At 41.5% G+C, this 23,167-nt stretch overlaps 1 protein-coding gene and 1 non-coding gene across 2 annotated transcripts in view; one reads left to right on the top strand and one right to left on the bottom strand.

Moving 5' to 3' along the window:
- The window catches only part of TRMT2B (tRNA methyltransferase 2B), a gene marked incomplete at its 5' end in the record, with an annotated part of 42,860 nt that overhangs the window by 6,836 nt on the left and 12,857 nt on the right, over window positions 1-23,167 (bottom strand). Inside the window, 6 exon segments of the mRNA XM_078064020.1 lie at window positions 74-173; window positions 623-742; window positions 1,540-1,641; window positions 2,005-2,219; window positions 2,749-2,853; window positions 5,071-5,207. Coding sequence (XP_077920146.1) covers window positions 74-173; window positions 623-742; window positions 1,540-1,641; window positions 2,005-2,219; window positions 2,749-2,853; window positions 5,071-5,207 — 779 coding nt within the window.
- Window positions 10,193-10,296, top strand: LOC118534366 (U6 spliceosomal RNA). Its single transcript, XR_004916639.1, has one exon. It is a non-coding gene; the product is annotated as a U6 spliceosomal RNA (small nuclear RNA).

Here is a 23,167-nt window from a genome sequence, read left to right as displayed (position 1 = left end):
CACTTCTCGTGCTCTCTCTCTTAATAAATAAAATCTTTAAAAAAATAAAATAAAAAAAGAAGTCAAGACTCACTCAATGATGTTCCTTGTGGTTTCACCATGGGGCTTGCAGGAAACAAAAATCAGTGTGCGGATAGCCCTACAGTTTCGAATGGCTTGAACCACCTGATAGTCTGAAGGAAGAAACACATTGCTATTAATATAATTACTTTTGTTTTAAAGATTTTATTTCAGACAGAGACAGCGAGAGAGAGACAGAGAGAGAGAGAGAGCGCACAAGTGGGGGGAGGGGCAGAGGGAGAAGCAAGCTCCCCACTGAACAGGGAGCCCCACGTGGGGCTCGATCCCAGGACCCTAGGATCATGACCTGAGCCAAAGGCAGACGCTTAACCAACTGAGCCACCCAGGTGCCCCGCTATTAATATAATTAAGTTATCATGGTCTGGGTTATCAGAAACTACCAACTGGCTAGCACCTAGGATTGGTTAGGAATAGAGAAGTAGGGTCAGAGCCAGCCCACTGGGAGCCCCCTTAGCACCATATGGGATTAAGGTACTAAAGATGGTGGACATCATGAGAACACCCAACTAGTTCTGTTAACAGGAGAGCTATCCATTCTTACGCAGTCCCGCCCGGGCTGGGTTCACCACAGCAACAATGAAGTGCCCATCTTCCTTTGACTTTAGTAGCTGTGGTAAAATCTTCTCTGCTCGACCAGCGTGGAATTCACAGTTGGTGATGCCTGCAGAAGAGAGGTCCCCAGGACAGAAGTCAAAACTCAAGCCCAGCAGTGAGGAAAGGGGCAAAGGAGGGAGAGTTACAGCTTTACAGAAATGTACAGGAGCCAGGGCTCTGCCATCTTCCCTTTGGGTCTGGCATACCACCGAATAACAAGGAAAAAAACGCTTTTGGACCTGCCTCATTGTTGCCAACACATTTTCCTTTGCAATATCTCAGTAGGCCTTTCAGCTTGAGATACTAGAACATGTTATTTTAAAACTTAGTGACACATAGCACACAAGTACCTATACCAAGAAGAAAACCTTGACTTTTACTCAAGTGCTCTTTCTGCTACATTAGAGATTTTCAGAGCCTCAAGAGTTGTCTGGAGGTAGGGTAGAGAGAACAAGGAGATCTGCTTTCTATATCGTAGTCTGGCATACGATTTTGTTCAAAGAAAAGGTTTTGTGGCTAACAATTGTTTGAAATCTACTGTATTATGTTATAATGCCTCATGAGTCTAATGTCAAGAAGGCTCCTCTTCTTTATTATCCAAAGTTTTGCCAAATTCTCTTCCTATCATCTAGGCCTGTTCACTGCCTCGGGCTCTTCTTCTGGATAGAAAAAAAAAGGGGGGGGGAGATTAGCTATTGGGACCTCTTTTAGAAAACCATCAGGACCCAACTCCAATCACTCCAGGACACCCTCCCTCCCTCTGCACAGTCATGGGTATAGTCGATGCCCTTTCCCACACAACGCTTTACAGAGCACAGAAGCAACTGGAGCTCTTCATTTCTCTCCAGAATGCAAGCACTGTACCATTGAAGGCTGCAGTCTGCCTGGCGTCTTCTACTGCCTGTTCCACCAACTCAATCCCAAGGACCTGCGAGGCATACTGAGCCAGAGAAACACCAATCACACCTGAGGAAGGAAGAGGATAAGAGGAGGATATTTTAGGATTTTATTTTATTTATTTTATTTTATTTATTTATTTATTTGTGTGAGAGAGAGCACAAGCAGGGGGAGCAGCAGAGGGAGAGGGAGAAGCAGGCTCTCCACTGAGCAGAGAGCCCAATGTGGGGCTCGATCCCAGGACCCTGGGATCATGACCGGAGCTGACGGCAGAGCCTTAACCGACTAAGCCACCCAGGCGTCCCTATTTTAAGATTTTAAACCAATGATGGTATGCCTGCACCACCCACCATCGCCTCCCCACTTGAGCCCTGGGTGCTGGGTAGATGGAAGCTAAGTAGCATGTAGATTCTGCCCTGGGCCGCCACTTGCCAGTTCCACAGCAGATATCAAGGAGGATGGTGTTAGAGTTCACTCCGCTCAGCTCCCGCACTGTCCGATATAGCACCTCTGCACCAGCAGTGTTGATCTGGAAAAAGGCATCTGGAGAGATGTGGATCTTCAAGCCCAGGAGATCTTCAAAGAGGTGGGGTTCCCCAAATAGGAGCTGACAGGGGGACTGCTGATGGCTGCAACACGTCATAGTGCTGGAAAATAATTTTTTTTTAAAAGGTTTTATGTATTCATTTGAGAGACAGAGCACAAGCAGGGGGCAGAGGGAGAGGGAGAAGCAGACTCCCCGCTGAGCAGAGAGCCCAACGCGGGGCTCGATCCCAGGACCCTGGGAGCATGACCTGAGCCGAAGGCAGACTCTTAACCAACTGAGCCACCCAGGTGCCCCTGGAAAAGAATTTTTAAAAAAGCAGTTTGGAATAGCAGACCATTCCATCTCTACTGGTTTGCGGGGGGTAGGGGAGAGTGGGCAGCATCTCAGCCAGGAGACACGGCCCCCACGGCATGGCCCTGAAAGGTCTGGAAGAATTCCCTCTCGGGGGATGGAGGTATATGCAGATACCCTCTCATCTAAATTTGGCCTGGGTTCCGGGACCTGGCTGGTGTACAGGGGCCGGTATCACTTAGCCCAGTTCCCCCACAGTCAGCAGCCCTGCCTCAGCAAAGCCACAGCTCAGAATATGGCAAGCCACCCTGCTTGCTGTCTGGCTACCCCAGGTTTACCTTTCCTGGAAGTAAAGTGATGTCAAGTCACAGACTGCTCCTGGCCCAGTGGTGAAAAACTTCTTGACAGCCTCCTTCTGAACACTGAGCTCCTCCTGCCCAGATCACAAAATCAGGAGTCAAGCACAGACTCATCTCTGACAAATTTTCTCTCCAAGCTCTACAATAATAATCAGCCTTGCAGTAGTCAGACAAGAAGGCACCTTTCTCAAATCCTATTATAAATAACACTTAACATAAAGCAATGTTCTACATGACAAAAAATACACTATTTACACATCTCAGCAGAAGCATTGCTTTACTTATCAGCTTTTGACAAATCCTATACAGTAGACATGGTGCTTTCTCCAATTTGAGCCTCCTTAATAGTCTTCTAAAGAAAATGTGAGAGTTATTCCTATTGTAAACAAGGAACTAAACTAAGTTTTTGCCTCATTATGAAAAGCAATAACTTTTCAACTCCCTTTATGCCTCTCCACTTCAAATATCCCAACCACCCACTCAAATACCACCTCAAAGATGTGAGTCCTCAAAGAAAAGAAAGACGGCATGGGAGGGAATGATCAGGGTAACTAAATTCTTTCTTTGAATTCAGAACATTTTAAAATTCTTACATCACTGCAGAGAGCCTAAACATTAGCTTGACACAGGACAGATCACAATAAACTATGCTGGAGCTCTAGAGTTAAAAGGCCACGAATTGTATTTGGGGGATAAATACCCAGTAGTTCGATTACTGGATCATAGGGTAGTTCTATTTTTAACTTTTTGAGGACCCTCCATACTGTTTTCCACACTGGCCATACCAGTGTATTCCTACCAACAGTGCAGAAGGGTTCCCTTTTCTCCACATCCTCGCCAACACTTGTTGTTTCTTGTATTTTTGATTTTAGCCATTCCGACAGGTGTGAGGTGATATCGCATTGTGGTTTTCACTTGCACTTCCCTGATGATGAGTGATGTTGAGCATTTTTTCATGTGTCTGCTAGCCATCTGTATGTCTTCTTTGGAGACAATCTGTTCATGTCTTCTGCCCATTTCTTTAAATTCAAGAACACTAATTCAAAGGGATACATGCACCCTGATGTTTATAGCATCATTATTTACAATAGCCAAATTATGGAAGCAGCCCAAGTGTCCATCAACAGATGAATGGATAAAAGAAGAGGTGGTATATATATACAGGGGGATACTATTCATCCATAAAAAAGAATGAAATCTTGCCATTTGCAACAACATGGATGGAGCTAGGCAGTATAAATGCTAAGTGAAATAAGTCAGTCAGAGAAAGACAAATACCATATGATTTCACTCATATGTGGCATTTAAGAAACAAAGCAAATGAACAAGGGAAAAAAAGAGAGATACAAACCAAGAAACAGACTCTTAACTACAGAGAACAATCTGATGGTTACCAGAGGGGAGGTGGGTGGGGAGATGGGTGAAGTAGGTGATGGGGATTAAGGAGTGCACTTGTCACGATGAGCACCGTGTGATGTATAGAATTGTTGAATCACTATATTGTATACCTGGCCTAATATAACTCTGTATGTTAACTACACTGGAATTAAAATAAATAAATAAATAAATAAATGGGGTTTTTTTACATATGTAGATTAAACTTACTAATGTATTTTATCATTGTCTGTGCTCACCATTATTTACTGCATCTCCCATTAAAGTAGCATTGTGTATTTTCCTGTAGTTCTGTCAGTTATTAGGTGTACGTAATTTTAAATTGTTGTATTTTCCTTTTAAATTGAACCTTCTACCTTTATTAAGTCTTCTCTTTTATCTCTAGTAATACCTGCTGCCTTAGAATCTACTTTGAGAGGCGCCTGGGTGGCTCAGTCGTTAAGCATCTGCCTTCAGCTCAGGTCGTGATCCCAGGGTCCTGGGGGTTGAGATGATCACATTAAGTACAGGAATATTTTAACATGGGAATGTTTCAAAGCCCTAAGTGAATTACAAATGTAAAGTATTATTTGAGTTATGAAATTCTGACTATATTCTCCTCTCTATTGAATCGGCTTTTAGAGTCAGTAGAGTACCTACCAACTTCCACGGGCCAAGTTCTTGTGAAAATACTTGGGAGTCCTCACATGATAATTAACTTGGTAACGTCACCTCAGTCTCTGTGATTTGATTATGCCAGCAGCGTGGTTAGAGTACCTCGCTATCTCCTCCTCACCCTCGACCCCTCTTCCCAACCCATACAAATATTCTGTGGATGTGTAATTTCTGCTATCTGCCCTGAAACTTCCAAAACCAACTGCAGGATAGTGAAAACAAGAGCTGCTACGGAAGCCACCCCTTATTCCATCCTGGGGATGGAAAGTGATGATGGCCATTGTGTGCCCTTGGCTATTCGTGCGGACTATGAGCTCACGCCAGTACCCACCTTCATGGAACAGAAGGCAGGGCTCCATTGGGGACGGTGGAAGGAATACTTCATAGTACTAGGAAGAAAACAGTATTGTTATGCAGACAAATCTAACAAGTTTCACAGCTGATTATTCATGCTGAGTGATTGTTATGGGCTAAATTGCATCCAGCCCCATGCATATGTTGAAGCCTTACCCCCAGTACCTCAGAATGTGACCATATGTGGAGATAAGGTCTTTAAAGAGGTGATTAAATTAAAATGAGGCCCCTGATTGGTGTCCTTTTAAGAAAGAGAAAATTGGGACACACACAGAGACACCAGGGACGCCCAAACAGAGGAAAGATCATGTGAAGACACAGAAGATGGCCACCTACAAGCCAAGGAGGCAGGCCTCGGAAGAAACCAAACTTGCCAACATCTATCTAGGACGTCTAGCCTTCAGAACTGTGAGAAAATACATTTCTGTTGTTTAAGCCACGCAGTCTGCAGTACTTTGTTATGTACCTAGTAGACGGATACAGATTTTGGTACCAAGAAGTGGCATGCTGCTGTAACAAATACCTAAAAATACAGAAGTGGCTTTAAAACTGGGAATGGGTAAAGACTGGAAGCGTTTTGAGGCGCAGGCTAGAAAAAGCCTAGATTGCCTTGAAGAGACTATGGGCAGGAATATGGATATTAGAGGTGATTCTGGTGAGATCTCAGAAAGAAATGAGGAGCATGCTGTTGGGAACTAGACAAAAGTTGATTGTTATAAAGCAAAAAAGAACTTGGACGAATGGTGTCCTAGTGTTGGGTGGAAGGTAAAAATTCTAAGTGCTGAACCTGGATATTTAGCTAAGGAGATTTCTAAGCAGTGTTGAAGGTGTGGCCTGGTTTCTGCTTGCTGCTCATAGTAAAATGTATGGAGAGGAGAAAGATACATTGAAGAATGAATTGTTAAGCAAAAAGGAACCGGAACTTGAAGGTTTGGAAAAATCTCAGACTATCCATATAATATGAAAGCATGTTCAGGAGGCAAAACCGAGGTCTGGCTGGACAATCCCTTTGATAAAGTGATTACAGGTGTGACTCATGGATCCAATCAGCCATCTCAGCAGAAGCCAGGAATAGAGATGAAGTTTTATCAACAGAAACACCGTCAGCTTTGACTAAAGGGGACAGAGACAAGGAAGGCTATCAGACTTCTGGGATTCCACAGGACAGGACAATAGACCTATCTGACTGCCAACAGGTGTTATCCTTCAAGAAAAGAGACGAATGACCCCAAGGCAATTCAGAGATCAGCAGGACGGCTGCTACCACTATTGGCCCAGAGGGGACAGGCCCCAGGGGGGCAAGGTTGTATCCTCAGTTTCAGTGGGCCAGACTGCCAATGTCCAGGGCCTGAAGCATGAACCTGCCACACCAATGGGCCAAAGGACAGAGCATCAAGCCAAAGAGGGTAATTCTTGAGCCTTAAAATCTAATGGCATTTGCCCTGCTAGGTTTCAAACTTGCTTGGAACCTATGATACCTCTCCTCTTTCCAATTGCTCCCTTTTGGAATGGGAATGTTCACCCTATTGTCTGTCCCACCATTGTACTTTGGAAGCAGATAACTTGTAATGGTTTCACAGGTTCACAGCTGAAGATTTTTTTTTTAAGATTTTATTTATTTCAGAGAGAGAGAGTGTGAGCATGAGCAGGGGGAGGGGCAGAGGGAGAAGGAGAAGCAGGTTCCCCACGGAGCAGGCAGCCCTACAAGGGGCTCGATCCCAGGACCCTGAGATCATGACCCGAGCCGAAGGCAGACACTTAACCCACTGAGCCACCCAGGTGCCCTTGAAGATTTTTGCCTTAGGATGAATTATGCCTTGAGTCTCATCCACATTTGATTTAGATGATATTCAGATAAGGCTTGGGATTTAGGGTCAATGCTGAAATGGGTTTAAAATTAGGGGCTGGGGACGCCTGGGTGGCTCAGTCGGTTGGGCGTCTGCCTTCAGCTTAGCTGTGATCCTGGGGTCCTGGGATTGGTCCCTCATTGGGCTCCTTGCTCGGCAGGGAGCCTGCTTCTCCCTCTGCCTGTTGTTCCCCCTGCTTGTGTGCTCACTCTCTCTCACTCCCGCTCTATCTTTGGCAAATGAGTGAAATCTTTAAAAAAAAAAAAAAAAAACTTAAAAAAAAATTGGGGGCTATTGGGGGCGCCTGGCTGGCATGTGACTCTTGATCTTGGGGCCATGAGTTCAAGCCCCATGTTGGGTGTAGAGCTTAAAAAACTGGGGGCTGTTATGAAGGGGTGAATGTACTTTGCATGTAAGGAGAATATGAATTTTGGGGGTCCAACGGGTAGAGGGTTATGGGCTAAATTGTGTCCCCCTAAAACTTGTATGTTGAAGTCCTAACCTCCAGCACCTCAGAATGTGACTGTATTTGGAAATAGGGCCTTTAAAGAGGTGATTAAGTTAAAATGAGGTAGTTAGGATGGACCCTAATCTAATCTGACTGTTATCCTTATAAGAAGGGGAAATTTGGACACACAAAAAGACACCAGGGATGCGGGTGTGCACAGAGAGAAGACTATGTAAAGACATAGTGAGAAAGTGGCCATCTGCAAGGCAAGGTGAGAAGCCCAGAAGAAACCAAACCTGCTGACACCCTGATCTTAGACTTCCAGCCTCCAGACTTTGAGGAAATAAATTTCTGTTGTTTAAGCTGCCCAGTCTGTGATATTTTATTATGGCAGCTCTAGCAAACTAATGCAGTGATATAAGAAAGAGGATCCCTGCCCTGCAACCTCACAGAGGAATATTATCCATTGTATTTTCCAAACACTAAGCTCCATGAAGGCTTAGAGTTATATCCTTAGTCTGCCACATAGTAGGTGCTCAGTAATTATTATTGAAATAAAGTATGACTGAATGAACAGGAAAGGTGTTTCTATGTAGAGTCTTAATTTATTCTATGTACACTATGAAGTACAATAATCTTCTATTTTTATGAATTCCTCCTGGAAGCAACTCCTAATACAGCACTAGGTTGCTATGATTCCACTCTTATTTTTAACTTCCTGATATACACCCATCATTTCTATATTCCTTCATATAACCAGGTACCAACTACACCATGGCTTAGCTGGATGCTTCATTTCCTCCTTGTGAGTACAAGTCAGATGCAATCCTGATTTAGTAGCTGGGATAGCAAAAATCCTTAAAGCTAAACTTTTCAAACACAAACCAGTGGCTAGCACAACAGGACACACTGTCTGATTTACTAGCTCCTTTCATTTTTGTAATACGTGTGTTCTAGTTCCACTGTATTTTCAAACAAACCCCCAAATGATGCATGGAAGGAGAAGTTATACCAAAAAAAAGTGCTGCCTGAGAGGGTAAAATCAACTAAGGCTGCACTTCATCACTTTTGCTATACTGTCATAAACATGCAATATAAGATATGGTTAACTACACTGAACATATTTTTCAAATTTTGAGGTTGGTGATTTTAATAAAAAAGACCGGTTCAACTGTTGGTTACTGGCTGGTTGGAAAGCAATGTTTTCTGGAAGCAAGATTCAAAGATCACTGGGGTCCCGGAAGGATAGGAAATTGAAAAACTGAGTCCAACCTGAAAGATAATGGTAAATAGATATGAAATACAGCTCCGCCACTGTATGAACTGAGACCTTGGTTTCTTCATTTATAAAATGGAGACTGAAACTCTTATTCCTATATAGCAAGGCCTAACTATGATGAGCAAAAGGGCTTCTAGTTAAAATAACAGAATATTCCTTTTAAAAATCCTACTAAAATGGGGGCCCCTGGGTGGCCTGGTTGGTTAAGCGTCCGACTTTTGATTTTGGCTCAGGTCATGATCTCAGGGTCGTGAGATCAGCACCGCATTGGGCTCCGCGCTGGGCCTGGAGCCTATTTAAGACTCTCTCTCTCCCTCTCCCTTGGCCCCTCCCTGCCCCTGCATGTATGCGTGCACGCACTCTCTCTCTAAAAGAAATCCTACTAAAATGAAATAAAGGAATAAAAAAGACACAAGCTGATTTAAGCTCATTACTCCACCAATTCTCCCTTCTCTTTCTCCTGCACCATCATTTTCCTACCTCACTACTAGAACATTCCCATAAACATATAAGCAAGCTCTTACTCTCCCACCTTTAACAAAGAAAGGGAACTTCCTGACCCCACTATCCCTACCAGCCACTGTTATATTTCACTGCTCCTCCTTGTGGAAAAACTCAAAAGAACCATATATATTCACTGCCTTTCACTCCTCTCCTTCTATTCACCCACTAGAATCAGGTCCCCACCACTCCACCAGAATGGTTCATGTGAAGGTCACCAATGATGTCCTTGTTATGCAATTCAACATACATCCATCTCCACCAGTACTGTCACTGCTCTATATCATCTCTCACTTGGATTACTGCAACAGCCTCCCAACTGGTCTCTCCTTGTTTCTATCCTGTCCTCCAATAATCCATACACAACACAACAGCCAGAGTGATTCTGTGAAACCCAAATCATATCATGACACATCCTGTCCATCAAAACCTCCAATGGCTCAGAATAAAAGCCAAAGTCCCTACAATGACCTCCAACGCACTACATAATCTTGCTCCTATTAACCATCCTACCCCATGTCTGACACTTCTGGGCCTATTTTCAGTTCCTCTAAAAAGCCTGTCACGTTCCCATCTTAGGATGGGCTTTCTCTTTTCCTAGAAAGCTCCACCCTCAGACCTCTACATAGCCGACCCCCTCACAGCCTCTAAGTTTTAAATGCAAGGTTTCTCATCCTCAGCACTGCTGCCATTTTGGGCTAATTCTTTGTTGTGGGGAGCTGTCCCACGTGCTGGGGGACGTTTGACAGCATCTCTGGCCTCTACCCACACTAGACGCCAATAGCACTGCCCAATCATCCCTCAGTGATAACAACCAAAAATGTCTCCAGATATTGCCAAATGTCCTGTGCAAGGCAAAACTGCCCCCCAGTTGAGAGCCACTACTTTATTCAAATACTGTCTTCTTCTGGAAGCCTACCTTGACCCCTTTTAAAATTATAACCCATGCTCACTTTGGGAGCACCTATACTAAAATTGAAATAATACTGAGATTAGCATGGCCCCTGTGCAAGAAGGACACACAAATTCATGAAACATTCCATATTTTTATCATCTCAAAGGATAAACACTGACAAAATCTGTTACTTATAGAATCATGATTTAACTCCCTACCTCTTCTCTAAATAAACTTACTTAAGTTCTAGAACAACAACAACAAAATTACAACCTAGGCTTCCTCCAACCCTAGAATTTCTTATCCTCCTGATCCTGCTGTACTTTTCCTATGGCACTTGTTTTAATCTGGCTGGGCCCCTATAACAAAAATACCACAAACTGGGTGACTTATAAATAAGAGAAATGTATGTCTCACAGTTCTGGAGGCTGGGAAGTCCAAGATCAAGATGCTGGCAGATGCAGTGTCTTACAAGAATGTGTTTCCTCACATTCCCTGCATATTTTCAAACCACAGTGCTTTGAAACTGGAACTCAATCACAAGACGAAATTTGGAAAGAACTCAAATACATGGAGGCTAAAGAGCATCCTACTAAAGAATGAATGGGTCAACCAGGAAATTAAAGAAGAATTTTTAAAAAATTCATGGAAACATGAAAATGAAAACACAACTGTCCAAAACCTTTGGGACGCAGCAAAGGCGGTCCTTCAAGGGAAGAGCATAGCAATATAAGCCTTTCTCAAGAAACAAGAAAGATCTCAAATACACAAGCTAACCTTACACCTAAAGGAGCTAGAAAAAGAACAGCAAATAAAGCCTAAACCCAGCAGAAGAGAAGCGATAAAGATCAGAGCAGAAATCAATGAACTAGAAACCAAAAAAAAAAAAAAAAAAAAAAAACCCAGTAGAACAGATCAATGAAACTGGAAGCTAGTTCTTTGAAAGAACTGATAAGATCGATAAACCCCTGGCCAGACTTATCAAAAAGAAAAGAGAAAGGACCCAAATAAATAAAATCATGAATGAAAGAGGAGAGATCACAACCAACACTGAAGAAATACAATCTTAAGAACATATTATGAGCAACTATATGCCAACAAATTAGGCAATCTGGAAGAAATGAATGCATTCCTAGAAACATATAAACTACCAAAACTGAAACAGGAAGAAATAGAAAACCTGAAAAGGCACATAACCAGCAAGGAAATTGAAGCAGCAATCAAAAAACTCCCAACAAACCAGAGTCCAGGGCCCGGTGGCTTCCCAGGGGAATTCTACCAAACATTTAAAGAAGAATTAATACCTGTTCTTCTGAAGCGGTTTCAAAAAATAGAAAGGGAAGGAAAACTTCCAAACTCTTTCTATGGGGCCAGCATTACCTTGATCCCAAAACCAAAGACCCCACCAAAAAGGAGAATTGCAGACCAACATCCCTGATGAACATGGATGCCAAAATTATCACCAAGATACCAGCAAAGAGGATCCAACAGTACAGTAAAAGGATTATTCATCAGGACCAAGTGGGATTTATTCCTGGGATGCAAGCGTGATTCAACATCTGCAAATCAATCAAGGTGATACACCACATTAATAAAAGAAAGGACAAGAACCATATGATCCTCTCAAAAGATGCAGAAAAAGCATTGACAAAATACAGCATCTTTCTTGATTAAAACTCTCCAGCATGTAGGGATAGAGGGAACATACCTCGATATCATAAAAGCCATAAACAAAAAGCCCACAGCAAATATCATTCTCAATGGGGAAAACCTGAGAGCTTTTCCCCTAAGGTCAGGAACACGGCAGGGATGTCCACTCTCACCACTGCTATTCAACATAGTACTAGAAGTCCTAGCCTCAGACAACAAAAGAAATAAAAGGCATCCGAATCAGCAAAGAAGAAGTTAAACTCTCACTCTTGGCAGATGACATGATACTCTATGCGGAAAACCCAAAAGACTCCATCCCAAAACTGCTAGAACTCATACAGGAATTCAACAACGTGGCAGGATATAAAATCAAGGCACAGAAATCAGTTGCATTTCTATACACTAATAATGAGAAAGAAGAAAGAGAAATCAAGGAATCGATCCCATTTACAATTGTACCCAAAACCGTAAGATACCTAGGAATAAACCTAACCAAAGAGGTAAAGGATCTGTACTCAGAAAACTACAGAACAATTATGAAAGAAATTGACGAAGACACAAAGAAATGGAAAAACATTCCATGCTCATGGATTGGAAGAACAAATATTATTTAAATGTTTATGCTACCTAGAGCAATCTACACATTCAATGCAATCCCTATCAAAATACCATCAACTCTTTTCAAAGAAATGGAACAAATAATCCTAAAATTTGTATGGAACCAGAAAAGACCCCGAATAGCCAGAGGAATGTTGAAAAAGAAAAGCAAAGCTGGCGGCATCACAATTCCGGACTTCAAGCTCTATTACAAAGCTGCAATCATCAAGACAGTATGGTACTGGCACAAACACAGACACATAGGTCAATGGAACAGAATAGCAAACCCAGAAATGGACCCTCAACTCTATGGTCAACTAATCTTCAACAAAGCAGGGAAGAATATCCAATGGAAAAAAGACAATCTCTTCAACAAATGGTGTTGGGAAAATTGGACAGCCACATGCAGAAGAATGAAACTGGACTGTTTCCTTATACCATATACAAAAGTAGACTCAAAATGCATGGAAGACCTAAATGTGAGAAAGGAGTCCATCAAAATCCTAGAGGAGAACACAGGCAGCAACCTCTTCGACCTCAGCCACAGCAACTTCTTCCTAGAAGCATCACCAAAGGCAAGGGAAGCAAGGGCAAAAAATGAACTATTGGGACCTCATCAAGATAAAAAGCTTTTGCACAGCAAAGGAAACAGTCAACAAAATCAAAAGACAACTGACAGAATGGGAGAAGATATTTGCAAATGACATATCAGATAAAGGGCTACTATCCAAAATCTATAAAGAACTTATCAAACTCAACACCCAAAGAACAAATAATCCAATCAAGAAATGGGCAGAAGACATGAACAGACATTTTTCCAAAGAAGACATCCAAATGGCCAACAGACACATGAAAAAATGCTCAACATCACTCTGCATCAGAGAAATACAAATCAAAACCACAATGAGATACCACCTCACACCAGTCAGAATGGCTAAAATTAACAAGTCAATAAAGGACAGATGTTGACGAGGATGTGGAGAAAGGGGAACCCTCTTACACTGTTGGTGGGAATGTAAGCTGGTGCAGCCACTCTGGAAAACAGTATGGCAGTTCCTCAAAAAGTTGAAAATAGGGGCGCCTGGGTGGTGCAGTCAGTTAAGCACGTGCCTTCAGCTCAGGTCTTGATCTCCAAGTCCTGGGATGGAGCCCCACATCGGATGCCCTGCTCAGCAGGGAGTCTGCTTCTCTCTCTCTCTCTCTCCCTCTGCCCCTCCCCACTGCTCATTCTCTCTCTCTCTCTCAAATAAATAAATAAAATCTTAAAAAACAAGTTGAAAATAGAGCTACCCTATGACCCAGCAACTACACTACTAGGTATTTACCCCAAAGATACAAATGTAGTGATCAGATGGGGCACCTGCACCCCAATGTTTACAGCAACAATGTCCACAATAGCCAAACTATGGAAAGAGCCCAGATGTCCATCAACAAATGAATGGATAAAGAAGATGTGGTTATATATATACAATGGAATATTAGTCATCAAAAAGAATGAAATCTTGCCATTTGCAATGACGTGGATGGAACTAGAGGGTATTATGCTAAGCGAAATAAGTCAATCGGAGAAAGACAATTACCATATGATGTCACTCATATATGGAATTTAAGAAACAAAACAGAGGAGCATAGGGAAAAGGAGGGAAAAATGAAACAAGATGAAACCAGAGAGGGAGACAAACCATAAGAGACTCTTAATCATAGGAAACAAACTGAGGGCTGCTAGAGGGGAGGGGAGTGGGGGGGATGGGGTAACTGGGTGACAGACGTTAAGGAGGGCACTTGATGTAATGAGCACTGGGTATTATATAAGACTGATGAATCACTGAACTCTACCTCTGAAACTAATATTACACTATATGTTAATTAATTTAAATTTTTAAAAAATTAAAAAATTAACAAAAATCTGTTTCCTCCCTGGCAACCATCTTTTCATTGTAACTTCCCATGGAGGAAAGGACAAGCTAGCTCTCTGGAGTCTCTTTCATAAGGGCACTAATCCCAATCATGAGGGCTCTGCCCTCATGACCTAATCACCTCCTAAAGGCCCCACCCCCTAATACTATCACCTTGGGTGTTAGGATTTCAACATATGATATTTGGGGTGACACAAACATTCATACCATAGCGACACTTATCACCTTCAAACATACCATATAATTTATTATGTTTTCTAAAAATCTATCTCCCTGACTAAAATGTAAGTTTATACAAGGGAAAGGATATTTCCTTCATTATTGCATTCTAAGCACCAAGAAGAGTAGTGCCTGGCACTTGTAGGTACTCAATAGCACTTGTTGAATTAATAAATGAAAGGGAGAACAAAGATAATGATAGACAAGAGCAAAACTAAAGTCATAGAAGATGGAAAGCAGACTGAAGTGATAACTGAAGCAAGATGAAGGAAACTACATCCAGATTGCCTATAAAGGGGGACCCGATGAGATATAAGGCTTATCTGCTCCATACAACCCTGGGAAGGCTCAAACCTGAAGGTGCCAGTAAGGCACAAGGCTTAAAAGGAGGTGTGGGGGAGCCTGGGTGGCTCAGTCGGTTGAGCCTCAGACTCCTGATTTCGGCTCAGGTCATGATCTCAGGGTCTGAGATGGAGCCCTGTATGGGGCTTCGTGCTCAGCATGGAGTCTGCTTGTCCCTCTCCCTCTTCTCTTCCCTCTGTGCACTCTCAATTTCTCTCAAATAAATAAATAAAATCTTTTTTAAAAAGAGGGTGTAATTGAAAGTCTAGACACAAAACTGGTAAATATCCTCATCCTACCAAGAACATCCATCTTCCTGTAGCAAGAGACTGGAGATCTTTTTCTCAGGAGAAAATGAACCCACAAAAGCACTGAATTTGGAGATACCAGACACTGTTAGAGTGACAGAGGTGTGGAAATAGGAAGATTCCATGTAAGCGTGCATTCTAAATGGTAGGAATCCCACCCCTTTCCCACGCTTCAATTCTAAAAGGCCAGCAGCCAGGCAGGAAACTTGGAGATAATTCACTCAAGAAACTGAATAGCTCCAGGGTAAAGATCACCTGAGACAAACATATTACATAATCACCAGCCATAAAGCCAAGAATCAACAAACACACTCAAGCTGAACTGCCAATCAGGTTTTTAAGGCCTCACTCTTAAATATGAATAATCAGTCAAGTATCAACAGCTGTTTGGTTAAAGTCTCCTCTGTGTAAGACAATGACCAAAACAGGAAAAAAATTCCTGAAGGAACAGACAATTCAAAGAACAGAAAAAATACATACACACACGCACACGAACACACACACACACACACACTACATTACTTATATTACTAAAAAAAAGAACAAGATGTTATACAAAAGGATCAGAGAACAAGAAAAATCTTTTGAAATTTAAAGGTAGGATAGCAAAAAATTTCAATAAAGATGTTGGCTTTTTCTTTTTAAGATTTTATTTATTTGACAGAGAGAGAGCACACAAGCAGGGGGAGCAGCAGAGGGAGAGAGAGAAGCAGGCTCCCTGTTGAGCAAGGAGCCCGATGTGGAGTTCGATCCCAGGACCCTAGGATCATGACCTGAGCCGAAGGCAGACGCTTAACCGACTGAGCCACCCAGACGCCCCTAAGATGTTGGCTTTTATATCAAAAAAATTTCACGGAAAGGAAAACAAAAGGGCAGAGATAGAAAATAGAAGAGGAATGAGCAGCAGATTACTGACTCAATCCATGAGGTCCTAAATTCAAATAATAGGAGATATAAGGAAAATATAGAAAATGGGGGAAAGGAGGTAAGAAATAATGCAGGAAACTTTCCCACATCTGAAAGTATTAGCTTCCAGATTGGCAAGTCCTAATTTGTACCCACCACAATGAATGAAAAAAAAAAAGGCCCACTGGGTCATTAAGTTTCAGAGATAAAGAGATAAAGCTTCTAGAGAAAAAGAGGAGAGAAATTACCTACAAAGGATCAGGACTTAAAGTAGCATTTAGACTCACACAACACTGGTGGCCAGATGACAAAACCATATCTTCAAATTTATAAAGGCAAGTTATTCAAACCCAAATCTAGAAATCTAGAAGTTTCAGTCATATGTCAGGAAAGAAAAGACATTTATAGACATGAAAAGACTCAAACTTTACCTCCAGGCACACTTCCTCAGGAATCTAATGGAGGTTATACTCCAGCCAAATGGGAAAGGAAAGACAGGAAAAAGGAAGACAGGAGAGTAGCAAAAAGAGTCCTGGGATAATAGCCATGCAAAAGACCCTGAGAGCCTAGGATGGAAGATTCCAAGAAAAAGGTCTTCAGGGAAAAAACTGAACTCAAGTTGTTGAGCATATGGAGAAGGCAGATAAATGTTTGACAGAGCTCTTCGAGTACTTGGGGAAAAAAATTAGCAATAGGTTCACAGAAAACTAAACCAATGGAAAAATGAGGTAATTATCCATGCCAATAAAAAGTTATAAAAATCCATCACACTGAATAGGACTATGCAGCTATAAAAAAAAATGAAGTGCAGGGGCACCTGGGTGGCTCAGTCGGTTAAGCATCTGCCTTAGGCTCAGGTCATGATCCCAGAGTTCTGGGATGGAGCCCTGCACTGGGCTCCCTGCTCAGCAGCGGAGAGTCTGCTTCTCCCTCTCCCTCTGCCCCTCCCCCGCTCATTCTCTCCTGCTCTCTCTCTCCCTCACTCTCTCTCGCTCTCTCTCAGATAAAAAAAATAAAATCTTTTTAAAAAATGAAGTGCAATATTACATGAAAAAAATCAGGTGCAGGGGCACCTGGCTGGCTCAGCCAATAGAATGTACAACCCTTGATCTCAGGGTTGTGAGTTTGAGCCCCACATCGGATATAGAGATTACTTAAAAATAAAATCTTAAAGGGACACCTGGGTCGCTCAGTTGGTTAAGTGTCTGCCTTCGGCTCAGGTCATGATCCCAGGGTCCTGGGATCAAATCCCGCATCGGGCTCCCTGCTCAGTGGGGAGCCTGCTTCTCCCTCTCCTTCTGCCGTTCCTCCTGCTTGTGCTCTCTCTCTCTCTGACATATAAATAAACAAAATCTTTAAAATAAATAAATAAAACCTTTAAAAATTGTTTTAAAAAAATGGGTGTAGAACAGGGTCAAGAAAAGCTTATTTTTAAAAAAAAAAATAAGCAAAAACAAAACTTGTTACTTATAGAAGGAGGGAGGGAACTGGGTAGAAGGGACAGAGATAAAAGCTAGACCTCTATAAAGGTACCTTTATTTTGTAGATTTGACTTTGGAACCATGTAAATACTTTACAAAATCGTAAAACAAAATTTAATCAAAATGAAAACACTCAATCCCTAAAATTTAAAAGGAAGCAAAATAAAAAAAGTAAAAAAGAACCTGTGCATCAAGTATCAAGTTAGTCTTAAAAAAAAGATTTTATTTAGAGAGAGAGAGAGAGAGAAAGAGTGCGAGTAGGGGGGAGGGGCAGAGGGAAAGGGAGAGAATCTCAAGCAGACCCTGCGCTTGGGGCAGTTCTGACATGGGGCTTGATCTCAGGACTGTGAGATCATGACCTGAGCCAAAATCAAGAGTGGGATATTTAACCTACAAGCCACCCAGGCACTCCAAGTTAGTGGCTTAACCACAAAGACAGGTAATATTTAAGAGGCACAATAATGTGACAAAAAGGAATTGGATATAAATCTTGAGCTCTTTTCAGTTATCAGTTGTTGGTAATAATATTGGTACTCATGTTCTGAAATTATAATATATATAGTAGGAGATATATATATATATACATATAGTAGAATAGAATAAATAATTATGTTAATGTCAGGACTCAAATTTTCATTGTAAGACAAAAGATAAAAATATAAAAATGAAAGAATTTCAGTAAAAGTTCTATCATTCCAAATTTGATTTTAATATATCACTCTGAACTAATATTTTCTCTTTAAGAAAATATTCCTTGGCTCTGTCCACTAGAAAGGGCTTGAAGTATTACCAACCAGTATAAGTAAGCACCCCTAGCACCCATACTGTGCTTCCAAATACCATTTCCCACTAAAAGAGACAAGGATTCCTTGAAGAAATGGTTGATTCCCAGTCTCAGGCAGAAAAGACTAGATGTGCTAGAAATACCTTATCATTCCAGAACTACTAGGGCCATCCTAAGGCTGAGACAACTTAAAGCAGTTCCAATTGGCTACAAACAGAACAATTTGAGTACCAAAAAATAATAGTAAATTCAGTGGACTAAAACATATCAAGTATGTTAAAAATCCATGATTTGGGGGCACCTGGGTGGCTCAGTGGGTTAAGCATCTGCCTTCAGCTCAGGTCATGATCCCAGGGTCCTGGGATTGAGCCCCGTGTCAGGCTCCCTGCTCAGTGGGGAGTCTGCTTCTCCCTCTCCCTCTGTTCTTCACCCCCCCAACTTGTGCTCTCTTGCTGTCTCTCTCAAAATAAAGAAACTCTTTTAAAAAAAATCCATGATTTCATGATGCTGAAACAAACAAATTTAACTGATTATCTTTTGAAGAAGGTGAAAGAACCAAGGATTTACCCTGTCTTGATTATATCAGTACATCAGGGTAACCAAATAGCTGATAAGGAAAAGTTATTTTTAGAAGAATTCTAACTAACAAATGAAGACATGATAGACTAGGTAATGATCACCAATGACTGCGAAAACCATTAGGTGAAAACCTGACAGGAAATTTTTTAATGAGTGGATCAGGCTGATGACACTGAATCCACAATTCAATCTTAACATCACCGAAAAAGAGCCCATCAGACATATACACGTTAAAAATATTCTCACCTCAAGTTAAATCTGAGTCTAGTCATCTAGATCTACCAGTTTATAGGAAATACAGGGGACAGAGGAAGAACATTAAATGACATCATGAGAATTCAATCAGCAAAATCCAGAATAAGAATTTCCACAGGAAAACCAACCAGTTTCTTCAAAAAATAAATTGCAAGGACAAAAAAATTAAGAGGGAAGGGTACCTACAAATGAAAAGAGAATGAAGAGACATGTTAATCAAATGCAATGTGCATACCTTGTTTGAATCCTGATTTGAACAAACCACCTATAAAACTCAAACCATTTATGTGATACATCGGTGTCAAACCTGAATATTTACTGGATATTTGATATTATGGGATAAATGTTTATTTCTGGATGTAATAAAGGTATGAATTTATGTTTAAAAAATTAAGTTCTTTCTTTTAGAACTCACACTGAAGTTTCACATTTTATATGATACAATGTCTGGAATTTGCCTCAAACTAATCCAAACGTGTTGGTGGAATGTGGGGTGGGTGAGAGTATAGATAAAATAAGATTGGACACATACTGATAGTTTTTGAAGCTGGGGAATGGGTATATGGGGTTCGTTACACCATTGTTTACTTTTATATGTTTACAATTTTTCACAATATAAAATGAAAGGAAAATTTGTACAATAAAGGAAAATAAAATCTTAGTACACGTACTTGGCTCAGGAATGAATATCTACATAGTCATAACAATAGAAACACTAAATATTAATTTAACCAAGAATTGTGCTATAAAAATAGAAGAAGGGTAGTTTGGGAAGAAAAACAAAGTAAGGGAGAGAAATTCTTATATGCCATAACTGTAAGTCAACAAATAATATGTAACTTGGATAAAGCAAAATACATCAGAATAATGTACTATTTAGAAATACAGAACATCGGGCGCCTGGGTGGCTCAGTTGGTTAAGCAACTGCCTTCGGCTCAGGTCATGATCCTGGAGTCCCTGGATCGAGTCCCGCATCGGGCTCCCTGCTCGGCGGGGAGTCTGCTTCTCCCTCTGACCCTCCCCCCTCTCATGTGCTCTCTCTCATTCTCTCTCTCTCAAATAAATAAAATCTTTAAAAAAAATAATAAATAAATAAATAAATAAAAGAAATACAGAACATCAGAAGAAATAGCTAAAATAAATGCTGTGGTTTCTAGAAAGCAAGACTCAAGAGCAAGGAACGGTAGGACAGAGAAACATCACTTTTCCTTACTAACCTATTACTACTATTTGACTTTTAAAACTATGTACTTGTATTTTTTGATAGTATTTTATTTATAGACTGCTTCTTAGGTCTTGGTGCTCTGGCTGTCAGCTCCCATAAAATTCATATTTTGACTCAAGACTCAAGAGTAGATATTTAAACCTCAAATCAGGGCAAACTAGGGTTATCCTATCATCGTAATGGAATGGACTGTCACTACCAGGAACAGGGAAAGAGAAATGAAGGTATTAAAGAAGTGAAAACAACCAACCTATACATAAGGTATTATTTTTATTACAGTCAGCATCTGGCCTATATTTGAGTACCTACTGGATTGGATCTTAGGTCCCAGTACAAATTTTGCAGGGAAAAGGAATTCCTCTGGATAGATGTGTAGGGTAAACAATTTGCCCAATAGAAGCTGGAAGGGCTGGAAACTTGGGTAAATATTGCAAAGAGGTATCCATTCACCAAACATTTGATGAGCACCACTATGTGTATGAATCTATGCTAAGTGCTGGGCTACAAAATTAAATAATATCCAGCTGCTACCTCCCAGTCTCATGTGGGAAGCACCAATCAATGCACAACAATGCAATATGGTGTAACAAATGCAACAACAGGAGATAAGCAATGGGAGATTAGACTAGAGTACAGAAAGGGGGACTCCCTAATCAGACTGAGGCATCAGATAAGGTTTTCTACAGGATCTAATGTTCGAAATGAATCTTTGAACGTAAGTAGAAGCCAGGGGGAGAAGAGTGAGGGCACTGTGGAGAAAGAACAGCCTCAGGCAGGAGTGAGATAGCTCGGTAGGATAACTTGCGTTCCATACGAACGGAAAGAGGAAAGCAGGTGAGCATGTGGCAGAAGATGAGGCTAGGGACCTTCTCATGAAGATCTGTCAGTGCAAAGATAACAAATTTAAGCTTTATTCTAAAAGCTATTGGGTAACTACTGAAGAATTTTAAGCAAGATTGTGGTATGATTTTATCTGCATTTTAAGGACACCTCTGGCTGCATGCAGTGTAGAGAATAAACCAAGGTAAGGGGTTGGAACTAGTGAAACCAGTTTGGAGGTTACTGTAATAGTTTAGGCAAGAGAAGATGGTAGCTTGGAATTGAGTGATGGTGGTGGTAGTAATGGTGGTGGAAATAGAAGAGGGGGAGGCAAGGTATTTTTAGGAAGGAAAACTGACAGGACTTGGAGACTGATTAGATGTGGCTGAGGAGGAAGGTGGGGATTAAGACAGAGGAGTCTAGGATGACAGGTCTCTAGTACATGGTGCTACCATTTACTAAGGTGAGAAAAAAGAAGCATATTCTGAAAGGGAAGAGGATAAATTTGGTTTAGGGCAGTGTTTCTCAACTGGAGGCAACTGTGCCCCCCCCAAGAGACATCTGGAGACAGTTCTGGTTGTCACGACTAATGGCACGTAGTGGGTAGAGGCCAGGGATGTTGCTAAAGTCCTATAATGCACCTAACAGCTCCACACAACAAAAAATGATCCAACCCAAAATGTCAGTAGGGCAGAAGCTGAGAAACCCTGATCTAGGGCAGTGCTGATTTGAATCTGTAGGCCAGTTAAGTGAGGAAGTTCAATAGCCTTTTAGAAATGTACCTCCTAAAGCTCAAGAGGGAACCAGAATGCAAATATAAGTTTAGGAGTTATCAATTTGTAGGTGGTCATTCCAGTCACCAACTATACTTGGGTGCAATCTCCCATGAATGTATCTGAAAAGAAGGTCAAGGACAGAGTCCTGGCGGATACCAACACTTACAGTAGGAAAGGAGAGGAGAAAGAGATCCCATGGGAAAGACTTAGAAGTGGCCAGCAAGATAGGAGGAAAACCATCAGAGAAAGGAATCACAGAAAGCAAACAAAGAAAATGTTTCAAGGAAGGAAATAAGAAAAATAAGTGGTGTCAAAGGCAGAGAAAAGTTGAGTAAGTTAGGGAAAGTTTCCATTGGATTTCGCAAAATAGAATCACTGATGACTTTGACAAGATCAATTTCTATGGGGTGTTAAGGGCAGAAGAACCATGAGTTTTTTTTTAATGGGAGCTATTTAATGTTTATGACCTTAAAGAAAAGAGCCAATAGGGGTCATAGGGAAGGAGGTACAGAAACAGGAGAAAGAGGGCATGTAATGAAGAAGCAAAGATCTAAAGGAGGGAGGAGATGAGTCCAACATGGTGTTTCAAGGAAGGATAGGAAGGTTGGAAGACCAACCGCCTCTTTCACTGAAATAGGAGGAAAGGAGGGATAAGATTTCAGTGGAATTGGTAGATGTTAGGAGAACAAGCTCAGAGAATTCTCATGTGATACCCTTAACTTTTCAGGGAAGAATGAGGTACAATCATCTGCTAAGGGCAAGAGTAGAAGTGATGGGGTAGGGAATTGAGGAGAGGTAAGGGTTTAGAGAAGTCACTGAAGAGAATGGGAGAAGAAACTGATGAGGCCCATGTAGGAAGACTTCTGGAGAACAATTCTACAAAGGAAGCTGCATCCTAGCAGCGAAATCCTAGAGGTCAGGATGTGTCCTATTAGAAGGCACCACCCAAGTGTCAGGAACTTAAATCATTAGGAGGGTGGGTGCTGGTAAGAACCAACAGGGAACAAGAGTGTCAGTTGCGAGTGCTGTTCAGTCCTCATGAGCAAGGCTTTTGACTTGTTTTCTTAAGTTCCACAAGGGCAGGGACCATGCCTATTTGAGTCATCATTGGATCCCCAGCACCTGGCACAGTGCCCAACACATAGCAGGCACTCAATAAATAGTAGG

The sequence above is a fragment of the Halichoerus grypus genome, chromosome X (genome assembly GCF_964656455.1).
Source record: "Halichoerus grypus chromosome X, mHalGry1.hap1.1, whole genome shotgun sequence".
NCBI classification, from domain to species: Eukaryota; Metazoa; Chordata; class Mammalia; order Carnivora; family Phocidae; genus Halichoerus; species Halichoerus grypus.
This window is presented reverse-complemented; position numbering and strand designations above follow the sequence as displayed.